This window comes from Nothoprocta perdicaria, unplaced genomic scaffold (genome assembly GCF_003342845.1).
Source record: "Nothoprocta perdicaria isolate Ctin4 unplaced genomic scaffold, notPer1 scaffold_252, whole genome shotgun sequence".
Classification (NCBI taxonomy): Eukaryota; Metazoa; Chordata; class Aves; order Tinamiformes; family Tinamidae; genus Nothoprocta; species Nothoprocta perdicaria.
Window position 1 is genome coordinate 862,785 of NW_020455480.1, and position 14,863 is coordinate 877,647.

Here is a 14,863-nt window from a genome sequence, read left to right on the forward strand (position 1 = left end):
GCAAAGCACTCTGCAAAAGGAAGCAAACAGAAAATAATATCTCCGCCTGTGCAAATAGCGGCTTTGCAGTGTCCTTCCCCACCCCCTCGCCAGGAAGTAAAGATGCCTACGACAGGTAGCAGGGCCAGGGGTGTCTGCAGCTTCGAGGGCAGAGCCTTGAGCAGAGAGGAAGCTGTAGCGGAGGAGAGCAAGGCCCCAACGCAGGAAACACTGAAGCTCTCCAGCGGAAGAAAGCTCGTTCTCGTAGGTACGTGCTTCTTTCTGTGCTAGGGCTCTCTGAGGACTTATGTTTTATGGGCTGGGAAGACGCCTTGTCTTAAGGGCTGTGTCCCAAAGGTCAGAGATAGAGGCACTGAAGAGAGGCCCCCTGTTTGGTCCAGTGCCCCCAGGGATGAAGCCGAGTGATGTCCCACACTGCAGTTTCCTGCTCCCTACCGAGGGAAGCTCTCTGCAGCATCTAGGCGGTAGCCATAAGCCCAGTGTGATGCACACTGCAGTTACCAGGGTTGCGTGTTGAATTTTGGATCTCCCGAACATGCTGTGCGCTCAGGTGATGTGGAGCTGCATCCCAGGCATCTGTAAGGCCCATGCAGAGCTTCATGGGATGCAGTCCCAGCAAGAGCACAAGAAGTTCTGTTAGGACTTGGCGATGCTGCTGCAGCAGCAGCATTTCTCCGCAGCACATGCACCACACATTGCCCTAAGCTGGGCTCCCCTGAAACGTTCTGCCTCGGCCTGCGGGCCGCCTCTGGAGCAGGGGAGCTTCGCACTGCTGTCCCGGCAGGGCTCTGGTGCGCTGTGTCATGCTCTTGTGCTGGGAGCCGTCTGGAGATGGGAGCCCCCCATCCCGGAGCCAGAACAGTCTCTCGGTTCTCCGAGGGAGATGGTGACGCGGCTTGGGTGGTGAGCGCGCTCGTGCCCAGCTCACCCCTTGCCGTGTAATCTCCTTCTCTTTGGCTGTCCTATCTGCTGAAGAGAGACCTGCTGCTGCTTCAGGCCACCTTAGTTTTTGGCTATTCCTTTGGTGCTTTCGCCTCAGGAGCTTGCATCAAGACCAATTTCTGTCTTCACAGCTGTGTTTCACAGAGCACAGGAAATGCCAACATAGCGGCACCTGTACTTGGGTTGCTTGGGCATCAGAGGGGACTCCTGAAACCATAAGGGAGCCCCATTTCTGTTCAGCGTCGCCAAACTGTGGAAACACCTGCAAAATAGCACAGAGGATCCTTCTACTCCACAATGGGCAAAGCTGGCATGAGCCACCCTCATCTGTCTGTCTGTGACCTTGCAAATGATGGCTCTCGTGTTTGCGCCTTTCTGCACAGCTAAATCTGCCCCCGCTGTGCGGGAGTTGCTGCTGGAGCGGGTGACGCTTATGGTGAGGCAGGACCCTCGCTTGCTCCAGTGACCGGCCTGATTCCTGGGCCAAACTGCCACGGGAGGAGCCTTTTGGGAGGCCTCAGCTCAGCGCGCGCCTGAGCGGCAGCTCCGGGCCGGGGGCTGCCAGGGGGCTGGGGGAGCAGCAGGGGCCTGCGGCCACTCACTGCCCTCTTCTCTCGCAGGTTTGTGACGGACGGGCCCAGGCGCTCCCTCGCCAGCGCTGCGGGACGCCTCAGCCACTCCAATGCACCCTGACAACAAACTGCCCAGCCATGGCAAGGCAGGCAGCGGCGGGGCCCCAGCCCAGCACCACAATGTGAGCCAAGCACCTGCCTGTAACCTGGGCTCCAAGGGTGTGGGCGCAGGCAGCCATGGCAGCAAGGCCACCCAGATCTCCCCTGGCAACTCTGGACTGAAAAACAGCCAGAACGCTGTCCCCAACTTCGGATCCTTGAAGGGTAAAGCGAAACGGGAACGAAGCATCTCAGTGGACTCAGGAGAACAGCGGGAAGCCAGCACCCCTTCACTGGACGCAGAATCAAAAGGTAATGTTCTCTTAAGCCTTGCTTCGGCAACACACTCCACGTACCCCAAGCGTCCTAGCAGCACGCAGGATGCTGGAAGCAGCTGTGGGTGCCCACTGCACCTTGTGTTTCTGGGCTGCTGCTTCCCTCTGCCCTTGTCTCGGCTGCCTGCTCTCCTGCATTGCTGCTTATTGCATCCAGCGTTTTGGAACCAGGCTAGCAGAGTCCCCTCGTTCCCATGTTTCCGTGTTATTCTCTACAACGCGTCGAGGATCTGGGACTCTGTTTTTCATGGGCTGCTGTAGCCTGATAGGCAGGAGCATGTTCACTGAAACTGTAGCAAACAGCCCTGCTTTGCAATGTGCAGACTTTCGATTCAGAGCTGAATTTGGCTGTTTTCTGTCTCCCTGCTGTAGGCCAAACGCTGCCTTTTGCGGTGTTCATGCAGCTGCCCAATTACCCGGTGGGGGTTAGTGAGGAGGTGCTGTGAGGGTCGCTCTCAGAACTGTTCTGTGGTTTTGGCGGCAGTGGACGACTCCTGTGTCAAATCGCATGGTTTCTGGAAAAGGGCTGAGTCAGTACTTGCACACCCTTTGGCTTCTCTGTCATAGGCCTCTTGGCATCCAGAGGTCTGGGCCCAGCGGCTGAGTGTGACGCTTGGCAACAGAAAAGGCAGGACATCTTGGCAGGCTGCGGTCAGAGGAGTGTCCTCAGTTCTGACTGAGACTTGCACCTGGTCACCTGAAGCTGCTGTCCCCAGAAGCGACACCGCTGCTCTGGCCCGTAGCCCATAGCTGTGACAAAGCCCCGTTGCCCAACTGGCTGAGGCCAGAGCCATGCGTGGAATGAAGAACAGAACGTAGCTGAGAAGACCTGCTGCCCCCTGGCAAGTTTCTCTCTGCTGGCGTTGGGAGGTTGGTGTTTGCCATGGAGCATAAGCGGGGAGCTGGCATCAGCACAGTGGCAGTGGCAGAGCTCAGCGTTTGGCTGGTGCTGGCCAGAGCAAACCCTGCAGGGTCTCCTCTTAGGATCTCCGCCGCTGGAGCGAGTAGGGGAAAGGGGGAGGGGAGCCAGCAGCCCTCGAACCAGCTCCGTGCCTGCCTGCTGCACCAGACAGGGGTTTTGTGAATGGCAGACAGGAGAGTATTGACTGCGCTTTCCCGTCAGCGCCCAGGCAGGCTCTGCCTCCCCGGCGAGCGAGCGTCTGGGCTGCGGCCCCTCGACAGTCCTGGCGTTGCGGCAGAGCTGCTGGAGGCCCAGCAAAGGCTCGTGCACTGTTGTAAACAGCCGTGGGGTAGCAGCTCAGGCCCAGCGTGGGCTGCCAGGCCTCCCGAGAGCAGTGCTGTGGCCTGGGCTTCCGACAAGTGCAGTCAGGAGTGCTGGAGGGACTGCTCTGCACCTCTGCCCCAAGCTCTCACTGCGCGGAAGGTCACATTTCTGCAGGAGCACTGGTGAGGACGGGCCCTGTGGGGATCCCTGAGCCGCTCCAGGTTCTCGGCCTGTTGCAGGCCCAGGCGGCTCCGTGCCCAGGTGGATCCAGGAGCCTGGAGATCTCTGCTAGGCAGGGCAGCGTCGGAGAGCCAGACTTCCAGGACGGGGGCCCTGGCCTTTGCACGCCTATTCCTTAGCGCCTGGCACTTCCTCAGCTGCTTTGGCAGGGGTGCAGCACAGACCTGGGCAGGCCGCCCAGCCTGCAGCTGAGCCTAGGCTGCCCTTCTGATAGTTCTGTCCCGCTGCAGGTGAGGTGGCTCCCCGGAGCAAGCGACGGTGCGTGCTGGAGAGGAAGCAGCCGTACAGCGGGGACGAATGGTGCTCGGGGCCGGACAGTGAAGAGGACGACAAGCCTATCAGCAGTGCGCACAGTGAGTGTCCACCTCCTTCAGCAGCCCGGGAGCCTGAGGCGAGGCAGGGCTGTCGCGCAGCTCAGCAGAGCACGTGGTGCCGGGACCCCCGGCTCTGCCCACGTGTGCCCGCTTGCCTGGAAGCGTGGTGTGGCCGGCTGGCACCGCTGCTGGGCACCGTGTTGAGGGAACACGGGCTCGGGGGCACGCAGTGAGGCGTGCAGCCTATTCCGTAGAGGTGCTGCTCAGATGCAGGAGGGAGTGCTGAAGCTCCGAGGCCCCTGTTGTCCCTTCCTCTGGCCACAGTAGCAGCAGAAGGATCATCTTGAAACTGTGCGTGGCTTGGCTCCAATGTGGACCATGCACATGCACCTCCCTTGGTCGCAGCACTAGCCAGAGCGCGCTGCGAGCATTGTCCGTGACTTAACAGCAGCTCGGTCCTTGCCCCTGGTAGCCTGTCAGGCCGGCCGCCGGAGTCTCTGCAGCTGCATGTCAAAGACAGCAGATGCCGAAGGGGCTCCCAGGTTCTTGACAAGGGTTCCAGCCGGGCTGAGCTAGCTGAAGCGCACACAGAGAGCGCTTCCACCTTGTAGCCTATGCTTATAAACTTTCAGGATCCAGTTCCTTCAGTCTCTGTCTGGAGTTGAAGATGTGGCTTCTGCTCAGTGGCTCAGAGATGGCACTTGTGACACAGGATGGCAGCACCTCTCCTTTGCAGCCTGCTGCAAGAGCTGCCCGCTTAGAGCTGGGCACAGTGGGGACTGTGTGAGGGAGCAAGTACCAGTGCTGAGGGAGCCAGCGAGCCCCTCCGTGAGGCCTCCTGTGGTGCCTCTTCCCCTTAGCCCCTGCTTCGCCAGGGCCGAAGGGTGGCATTAATGTCCATCCCTCGCAGCCAAGTCCTCAGCGAGGGACTTGTTGGCCAGTGAGGGGCACTGGTGGGGGGGACGCAGCGCGTGCCTGCGGGAGAGCCTCTGTGCCTGTGTGTGAGCAGCACTGCAAGAGCGAAGCGCTGAAAGCGGCTGTTAATTACAATGCTTATTAATATTAATTAGGGACATTATTAAATAATTGATGATGACTAATAATTATCACGCCAGTGAGTAGCATCTCCCCTTACGCCTGCTACCTGGGTTCCGGTGGCTACGCTCTGTGGGGAGGGAGCCCAGCTGGGCCACCCTGTGCTGAAAAGGGCACGAGGGGAGGTGCTGGGTGCTTGGGGCTCCTGGCGGCAGGGGCCACCCAGGCACGGGGTCGACCAGTTCCGTGCTGCCATCTGCCGGTGCTGGCAATGCCGAGCCCCAGCCCCGTGCCCAGGCAGGCCATGGCCTTTTCTCTGCCTTAGGGGAGCAGGTTTCAGGAGCGGCATCCCACACCCAGAGCACAGCCCCATTGCCAGAGCCAGCTCTGCTATCCCTGCGGGTCTCTGCTGTGGCGGCTCTGCTCTGGCCCAAGGTCCTGCCACCTCGGCCTTCTGGTTGTCGCCATACTATGTGCACAGGCTGCATGGGTTCTCCTGCTGGCCTGCTTGTCAGTAACTTCTGTCTCCCGTGCTCCCGCAGATTGTAATGTAGCAGATCCTGCAATGTCCACAGCCTCGCAGCTTGCTCCAGGGTCCAACCCACTGCCAAGCCTGAACGAGACCAGTTCTTCCAGTGCACCTCATGGTGCTGCACCAGGCTTACGGCCGGACGGTGCAGGAGGCGCCGGCGGCGGAACAGCAAAGCAGCCTTCGCAGTTCGTTTACGTCTTTACCACGCACCTTGCTAACACGTAAGCAGAAACCTCTGTCCCTCCTCCACTGGTGTAGGACTGACCTGTCACAGCTGCCTGCTGCTGAAGACGACTGTCCTTGACCAAAGGAGATCAGAGTAGGCCCCGTGTTTCTTCAGCTGTGCTGAGTGGGTCTCCACGGAGGTCTGGGAGGTTTGCTGGCAGCTACTGCTGATGAGCAAACCTTGCCCAAAATTCACGTTTCCTCCCAGCAGTGCCCAGCACGGCTTTCTGCATGGTGCCCTGCAGAGTATATCTAGTCAGCAGCTGATGAGAAAGATTGTCTGGAGCAGTGTGAACTGTTCGATGGGCAGTGGCCCCTAACACTTGGTGTTCTCAGCACCATTCCTCTCTCCTGCCTTGCGTGGTCTGAGTTGTGGAGCCCTAGGCAGAGCACTTAGCTTAGAGCTCTCTGCTGGCTCCCAGATCTTGGCTACCTGCGCCCTCGAGGCCGCAAGCAGCAGCAGGCACGAAGCGGAGTAGAGTGCCCATGGGAAGAAGGAAGTCCTAAGGTTCTGATCTACAATTGGAGAAGCTCCCTGGGGCCTGACCAGGATGGACAGGAGGTCTCTGAGGATATTCCCCTTTTCCCACAGGACTGAACAGTGGAGGTGGACCTGGAGACCAGAAGAGGGGGGATGGGGATGGGACATAACGCTTGTCTGTTCCTGAGTGGTTTGCGTTCTCTCCCCAGGGCCGCAGAAGCTGTCCTGCAGGGCCGAGCTGACTCCATTCTGGCCTATCATCAGCAGAATGTCCCACGGGCAAAGCTAGACCAGGTATTACCAGCTGTGAACCAAATGCTCCTGTCGGCACACGCTGCTGACTGATATGCCCTCACTTCCGACATGGCCATTCTTGCCCTCCCTGGCTCAGCTGTGAAGGAAGGGCTTCTCAGAGTCCCCTTTCAGTGCTGGGAGAAGCTGCTTTTTTTCAGGACCTCTTTGGAGTGACTCCTGGCTGCTGCCACCTGTGATAAATTTGGGATGGGGTGCTGTACGTGGCCCTGCGACCGGGTGGGCAGAACACCCACTTGTACATTTCCACGGCACCCAGGACGTGCAGCAGGGCCTGTTCCTTCCCCACAGGAAGGCAGGCAGAACTGCCACGAGGCATGTTTCTGGGCTGCAGGGGTCTGCCGCGGGGTAGAGGGAAGAACAACGGCCTAGAGTTTTTCCTTCTCACTTTGGCTTCCCCTTTATCTGCCAGGCGCCAGCTCCTAAAGTGCTGGGGGTCGCTGAGCAGCTACCGATTAACCCGCCTGCTGCCAACACTCCGCAGTCGCAGCCGCCCGTGCCGCAAGCTACGCAGCCGCAGCCGCCAGCTCCCCCGCCGCAGCCTCCGCCGCAGCCTGCGCCCCAGAGTATCAGTCAAACAGCTCTGCCCGCACCCAGTGCCCTGCCCCAGGAAGGCACGACTGAGGATGTCCGGAGGGATTTGACCCCCAACTCCCTGGGGAACAACAGTAGCAGCAACCAGCCGGGCAGTAACCACCCAAATGCGCCCCCGGCCCCTGGCAATGCCCTGCCGCCTGGGCAAGCAGACTCGTCTGCCGCCTCCAGCTCCAGCCTCCTGGGGGACGGCCCAGGCTCAGGGATGCCAGGCAACGGGCAGGCGGGCCTGGGTTCCAGAAATCCCATGAACTCGGAAGGGCTCTCTAAGGAGCAGCTGGAGCACCGGGAGCGCTCTCTGCAGACCCTGCGGGACATTGAACGTCTGCTGCTGCGCAGCGGCGAGGCTGAGCCCTTCATGAAGTCCAGCCAAAACGCGGGCGAGGGCGGACCTGCCCCTCAGCCACAGGCTGCCCCTGCGCAGCCCCCCGCGCCGCCCAGCAGCATGAAGAAGTACGAAGAGCCGCTGCAGTCCATGATTTCACAGACACAGAGCCTGGGTGGCCCCAGCCTGGACCACGACGTCCCCCATCACCCAAGTGCTGACATGGGGCAGCAGATGAGCCTGATGATGCAGAGGCTGAACCAGGACAGCCTGACTCCAGAGCAGGTGGCCTGGAGGAAGTTGCAGGAGGAGTACTACGAGGAGAAGCGGCGCAAGGAGGAGCAGATCAGCATCCACGGCCGGCCCATGCAGGACATCATGATCCCACAGTCCATGGGAGGCATGATGATGCGTGGGCCTCCACCACCCTACCACAGCAAGCCTGGAGAGCAGTGGCCGCCCAGCATGGCTGGCCAGCTGCGAGGGCCCATAGATGTGCAGGACCCTATGCAACTGAGAGGGGGACAGCCCTTTCCTGGGCCACGGTTCCCCGGAAATCAAATGCAGAGAGTCTCTGGCTTTGGAGGGATGCAGAACATGCCCTTGGAGGCTCTTGGGCCCATGAATGCCATGCAGAGGCCGGTAAGGCCTGGCATGGGGTGGAGCGACGACATGCCTCCTATGGGAGGCCCTGGCAACTTCCCGCAAGGCACTCTGCCCTACCCATCGGGGCAGGGCGACCCTGAGAGGTTCATGAATCCGCGCGCCAGAGAGGAGATCCTGCGGCACCAGCTGATGGAGAAACGCCCCGTGGCGATGCAGAGGCCCATGGGCATGTCCGGCAACTCTATGAGCCAGGGCATGGAAATGGAGAGGATGATGCAGGCTCACAGGCAAATGGATCCATCCATGTTTGCTGGGCAGATAACGGGGGACAACGTGGGCAGTGCCCCGATGGGCATGGAGTTTGCGGGCACCCGGGGCATGCTGAGCCCCTCTATGAACCAGTCAGGCCTTCGGGACATGGACGCCCCCATGGGCCCCAGCAACCTCAACATGAACATGAACGTGAACATGAATATGAACATGAACCTCAATGTCCAGATGACTCCACAGCAGCAGATGATGATGTCGCAGAAGATGAGGGGCCCTGACATGATGGCGCACCAGGGCGTGAGTCCTGAGGAGCTGGCAAGGGCAAGGGCTCAGAACGGCAATGGCAGCACAATGCTGGCGGGGCCCCAGAAAATGATGATTCCCTCCCAGTTCCCAAGCCAAGGGCAGCAAGGCTTCTCGAGCGGACAAGGACCCTACCCAACCATGCCCCAGGAGATGGGCAGCGCCTCGGACATGTTCAGCCCTGAGCAGGGCGCCGTGCCCGTTGGGAGCATCGGCGGCACCACCCGGCTCAGCCACATCCCTCTGCCTCCAGCCTCCAACCCCGCTCCCACGCAAGGGGGCAACCTGGCCAACATGCATCCAGCACCTTCCCGGGGACTGGGCCGCCGGCCCTCTGACCTCACCATCAACATCAGCCAGATGAACTCCCCCAGCATGGGCCACCTCAAGTCCCCCACGCTCAGCCAGGTGCACTCGCCGCTGGTCACCTCCCCTTCTGCCAACCTCAAGTCCCCGCAGACGCCCTCACAGATGGTCAGCATGCCTCCCTCCAACCAGTCTGGGCCCCTGAAGTCCCCCCAGGTGATGAGCTCCTCGCTCAGCGTCCGCTCTCCCACAGGCTCACCGAGCCGCCTGAAGTCTCCCTCTATGGCTGTTCCTTCCCCTGGCTGGGTGCCATCTCCCAAAGCCACCATGCCTAGCCCTGGAGTCACCCAGAGCAAGCAGAGCCTCAGCATGAACTCATCTGCTTCCATGGGCGGCCTGGATACGGGTATGCTGCTGTCGTTGTGTATGAGTGCGCACGTGCACTGGTGTTTGGAATGTGTGCAGATCCGGGACCCTAGAACAGAGAGCTGAACGCAGAGGCTCGTTAGGAGCATCCCCGGCTGCTTCCTGCTCCTGCAGATCCCATCCCCCAAACCCAGTCGGCTCAGACTGGTTGCGCTCACTTTGTCAGCAGCAGTCTGGTGCTTTCTGCGCCCCAGGAAGCACAACCCTGGCCCTCTGCTTGCGTGGCTGCTTGCTTCCAGCAGCCCAGAGCGTGTTTGCAGCCATTCCCACCTGGCACAGCCGCACGGCTTGTGTCCCAACTGTCAGCAGAGGTGCCAGATAACAGCCTAGCGAGAGGCTTCCTTGCAGGACGGGCTGTAGGGTCGTTCTTGGCCTGGGTCCTGAAGGCTCTGTGTTTTGCAGCCTTCTCTGGGTACTGCAGTTCTGTCAGGAGAGAATGGGTTTGCTGTCTGGCAGGAGCAAGCTGCAGTTTGCGGGTGGTACTAAGCCGGTTTCTCTCTTGCTTACAGGTTCTCTCCCTTCTGGGCCTAGGAGCAGTTCTTCCGCACCAGCCAGTAACACCCCTAGCGCCATGAATCCCAATATGCCTTTTACTTCCTCTCCAGATCCATCCCCCTCCCAGAACCCCCTCTCGCTGATGATGTCCCAGATGTCCAAGTACGCTATGCCCAGCTCCACGCCACTGTACCACAATGCCATCAAAACTATCGCCACCTCTGATGATGAACTGCTGCCAGACAGGCCTCTGCTCCCACCTGGAAATATGTCAGGTATGTGCTCCTGGAACTGGGCATTAGGATGGTTAGAATCTCTTGTGGCCGTCAGCAGCCCCAAGGACTGCGCAGAGCAGGAGAGGGCAGTTGTAAATTTAAAGCAGGCACGAGAAACTCTGCTCTCCCATCATCTTCTTGGTCAGATTGATTAAATTTGCCCCCGTTCTGGGTTGTCTGCTTGCCCAGATGGTCTGCCAGCTTTCAGCTTGAGTGTGCTGGTCAGAAAGATGTGACCCAGTTCGTCATTCTGGCCTCTTTGCGTGAGCTCTGGAAGTTCTTGAAAAACTACCTTATCCTCTTTGGATGCATCGGCCCTGGGTTTTCTTCTCCTCCTGGAGATGTCCCAGGACTCGCAGGCAGCTGTCTGTTGTTTGGAACTCCTGTTTTTCCTTTTTGGCGTCATTGCTGCTGTTTGTTTTCTAGAAGACCTGACCCATTAATGGAACAGGGACGCTGAGAACCAGGTTTGGATGTTCTGAGTAGCGCCCGGGTGCCTGCACAGGCAAGGCTGTGTCACAGCATAGTGTGAAGCCTCCTCGGTTCTGATTTCCGTGTGCAACAGGCAGATCTGCTGCACTAGCTGGTGGCGCTGATGAGGACACCTAGGCAAATGATCGTCTTTCATCATTTGATGACCAGCCTAAAGGGGAATTCCAGCAGGCTGTGCCACTTGACTGGGGTTTTTTAAAGCTGTGTGATAAACACTTTCGGTGGCTTTCGAAATGAAAAATCAGGTGTTTGACTCTTTTGCTCCCAGGTACTCAGTCTGTTTGACCTCAGATATGCAAACACGCTTGTTCCCTCTTAAACTGAACCTCTCTGCAAAGGCTGATCACTCCGCTGCATTGACGAGCTCACTCCTCGCTCCCAGCTCCTCACGGTGTTGGGCTGCAGACGCTTTTGTCTTTCTGCTCCTTGCCACCCGAGGGCGTGTGGCACAAGGAGCGTGTTAGATGGCTAACCGCGCGCTCGCCAGTGCTGAGGGGCCACTCTTCTGTGCAGTCAGGCTTGCTGAATGCCCTGCCGAGATCCTCTCGGGCCCCTGTAGGGCTGTCCGCACGTGCAGAACCAGCTGGCACTGTAAAACGTATCTCTGCGGCAGCAAGGGCAGGCAGTCCTGTCTGATAGCCAGGCGCGGATGGAGCTGGAGCAGCTCGCAGCTCTTTGCAAGCTCAAGGAGGTTGCAGGAGTTTGGGGCATTTTGCTCTGATCTCGGTGCTTGGCAAACCCTTCTGGCAGCCCCTTGCTGTGACTGTCACTTTGAGCTCCGGGCTTTTGGAGCAGAAATGCTGAGCAGGTTTTTGACTTTGCAGCCGTGAGAGGTGTGCGGGCAGCAAGTTAATAGTTCTCTCTTTTTTCTCTCATTAGGTGTGACAGGCAACCAGCCGAACCAACTGCACTTAAACTCCGTGGGGCCTGGCTCCTCTCAGAGCCCCATGGGGATGAACCTGCCTGGTCAGCAACCTCTCTCCCATGAACCACCCCCCACGTCCATGATGTCCTCCCCGAATCCACTGGGCTCCAACATTCCTATGCATCCTAGTGCACCAGGGGCAGGCGTCCCCCCGCCGAACCCCATGATGCTGCCCCCGGGGCCCCAGGACTCATTGAACCAGCAGTGTGGCCCCGTGCCGAACAGCTCCCAGATGATTCCTTCCAACCAGCTCGTGTTCCCCCGCATGCAGCAGCCCCACGGCGCCATGCAGTCTCCCGCGGGAGGCATGCCCATGGCCCCAGGAGGGGCAGGCGGCCCCGGGCTGCAGCAGCATTACCCGCCAGGAATGCCCCTGCCACCCGAGGACCTTCCCTCCCAGCAGCCCGGCCAGATGCCCCCTCAGCAGCACATGATGGGCAAGAACGTCCCACCCCGGATCGGAGAGCCCTATCCCCCCGTGCTTCCTGGGGTGGCCTCCGTGCTGAACGACCCTGAGCTCAGTGAGGTTATTCGCCCCACACCTACAGGCATCCCTGAGTTTGACCTGTCCAGGATCATCCCGTCGGAGAAGCCAAGCAGCACCTTGCAGTATTTCCCCAAGAGCGACAGCCAAGCACCCAAATCTCAGCCTTCCAACCTCCACCTCATGAACCTGCAGAACATGATGGCTGACCAGCCCCCTGTGCGGCCAGGTATGAGTGCCCCCAGCCTTGCAGGGCAGCAGGGTGTGCAGAGGGGCCTGGGCATGCCCATGTGCCATCCCGGACAAGTGCCCATGCTGGGAAGGACAGGCATGCCGCCCCAGCAGCCCGGCATGATGGGCAACAGCATGCACCAGGGCATGATGTCTCCGCAGCAGTCTCTGATGGCGCAGCAGAATTTCATGCTGATGCAGGCCAAGCAGAGGAGCATGTCCGTGTCGGGGGAGATGTACGGCCAGCCCGGACACATGATGTCACCTCAGGGCTCTCTCATGGGCCCCCCGCCTCAGCAGAACCTGATGGTCACGCACCAGATGAGGCAGAGAAGTGTCTCCCTGGACAGCCAGATGAGTTACCTCCCCGGGCCTGGGAACATGGCAAACCTGCCTTTCTGACCGGGACTGGCGCACAGGGGTGGCGAGGGGCAGGCTCTGATTGTGCAAACTTTTTTAAACCTTTCTTTGGGGGAGGGTTGGGGGCCAATGCCAGTGGAGGATGCCGAGTCGGATGTGTTTCATATCGGGTTTGCCTCTCTACAGAAAACCAGACGTGCAGTAAACTTGATGTGAATTAGGTTTCTTTTTCCTTTCTTTGTGGGGAGGAAGGGGTGGAGGGACGGGGAGCGGGGCTGTTAATTTCAAAACCTGAGTGATGACCAGGGACTTCCAGACCCTGTGGCAGTTTGTAAAGTTCTCTCTTTTTTTTTTTTTTTTCCCTTTCTTTTCCTCCTTCAAGGGTTTTTCTTTCCTTTTTTTTTTTTTCCTTTTTTGTTTTCCCCTATCTTTTTCTTTTTTCTCTTCTTTTTTTTTAAGCAACCAAATTGTGCAAGGAGGTTTTTGGAAGTAGCTGTAAATAGGTCGCTGGGAAAGGCAAAACTTGTGCTGGTTTTTAATTGTTCTGTATTTCTGTGTTTTAATAGAAGCCTCAAAACATGTTTTAAAAAAAAAAAAACAAAAACAAAAAATAAGCTAAGCAGACAATGTACAAGGGTTCAGCAGCCTCCTTGGAGGAGGCAGGAGGATCCCCCAGAGCGTACAGGGGGGTGAGAGATCCCGTTGTAGGAGCAGTTCCTCCTCATGCCCGTGTCACCCGTGCGTGCCAGCAGCGCGTGAGCAGGGTACCTCGTTCCACGCGGCTCCTAGGCCCCTGAGGAGGCCGTGCCGAGGACGAGGGCCCGGAGGAGCCCCGGGAAGGTCAGAGCCGCAGCCCTGGCGAGGCAGCCGTGCCGCAGTGCGGAGGTGGCAGGGCAGAGGCTGCGCTTCCTTGGCGTGCAGCGCTCATGGCTCCGTGGTGAAGCTGCTGCGGCTGCGGAAGGGAGGCCGCCAGCCCCCCGTTCGTGCAGAGCAGCGGTGAGGATCTGGTCTCGGCCGGTAGCGCCTGGCTGGGCCCGGACGTCTCGGTGAGCCAGCTCTTCTGAAGTCTCCCCTTTCTTTCCCCCTCACGGTGTGTCCTGCGGGCGGGGGCTGCCTCGCGTAGGAGCCCGCGTGTGCACCGGGATGATCTGGATGATTCGGTCCTGCGCTTGTAGGAGAAGCTAGTTGGGAAGCCAGCTCTTTGCAGGCTTCCTACGCCAACCCTCTGTCGCCCCAGACAACCACCCCACGTCCCTACTACTGCCACTGAGTGGTCTCCCATGTCTTCCTCGCGCTTGTCCGTCCCGCTCGTGTGCTCTGTGCGCTCATGAGCCTTGTGGCTTGCCAGAGGGACGTGGTCAGCTGGCGGCAGCAAAGCAGGAGCTCGGTCAGCGGAAAGGAAAGGCGCTTTCTGCCCCCCGGGGACGGACTCCCTTCCCATAGCGTGCCGCGCTTTCATGGGCAGTCTCTGCAGTTTGCCCCGAGCTGCCTGTAACACCTCTGCCCTGCACTAGTGGTCTGGTTGCTGGCAAGGGCCTGTCCCTGTAGGCTATGTTACATCCGAGTGCGAGGTGTTTTGTATGGGTGTCAGTTGTGTGGTGCCAAAAGTGCTGAGGCAGCTTCTCCACAGGCTATTCTGTGTTAGTGATGGAAGAGGCCAAGCTTGCATTTCAGGCCCCTGCTCCTAGGCTGCCAGAGGAATGTCCTTGGAACGCGGAGCGCTTTTCGGGATGTGCTCCGCACCCAGGGTGGCACCTGCCATTCACTAAGGTCTTCCTGCCCGCAGCACTGACGGGTTTTCCTGTGTTTGTTCGTTGAAGGGACTGAGGAGTTAAGCACACGCTCTCCCTCCCGCGTGCACAGCATCTCTGGATTTCAGCAGGGACCAGGTTCCAGCATGGTGTGTACCCTATGGGCATCCCACTGTGAACAAGGCATTTGATTGCCAGACAACCACCAGTTGGAGGATTCTCTCTGCAAAGCCAGATTTAGCATACTACCTCTCTCGTAGCAGAGCTCGCCTTTCCCTACTTGCTGTTAAACACGGAGGAAAGGGCTTTCATAAAGGGACGTAGCAGAACAGTGAGGGAGAGGCCAAGCTTTCCATCGGGTTGCACCCTGTTGGAAAAGGCCGCAGGGTGCTTGTCGCCCGCCTTGGCAATTCGAGCAAAGGGGAGCAGTCCTCAGCGCAGGCTAACTACGCGAGCCTTGTACCTGATGGCGTTTTCTCCATCCTTCGGGAGCGTGTGCCTCGTGCGGGAGGAGCCGGCTTGAGCAGACGTAGCCCTTTCCAAGCTCGGCTTGCTAGAAAGGGCCTGGCTTCTCTTGGCTGCACTTTGGGATGTTGGCTGCTGGTGTTCTCTTGTAAACATCGCAATACCAATGCCAGCCCCCAACCTTGCCCGTCACCCACCAGCTAGACTCGGTTAATTTGAAGCCATACTATTTTCTATTAAAAA

The 14,863-nt window shown here is 59.0% G+C and overlaps 1 protein-coding gene across 1 annotated transcript; it reads left to right on the forward strand.

Moving 5' to 3' along the window:
* Positions 1-1,624: 1,624 nt before the first annotated feature.
* BCL9L (B cell CLL/lymphoma 9 like) lies at positions 1,625-12,659 on the forward strand. The gene is made up of 7 exons (XM_026040329.1): positions 1,625-1,925; positions 3,644-3,766; positions 5,305-5,515; positions 6,210-6,294; positions 6,725-9,122; positions 9,652-9,912; positions 11,284-12,659. Exons 1-7 carry the CDS (start codon positions 1,625-1,627, stop codon positions 12,444-12,446), a joined length of 4,542 nt encoding a protein of 1,513 aa, XP_025896114.1. The 3' UTR covers positions 12,447-12,659.
* Positions 12,660-14,863: the final 2,204 nt, after the last annotated feature.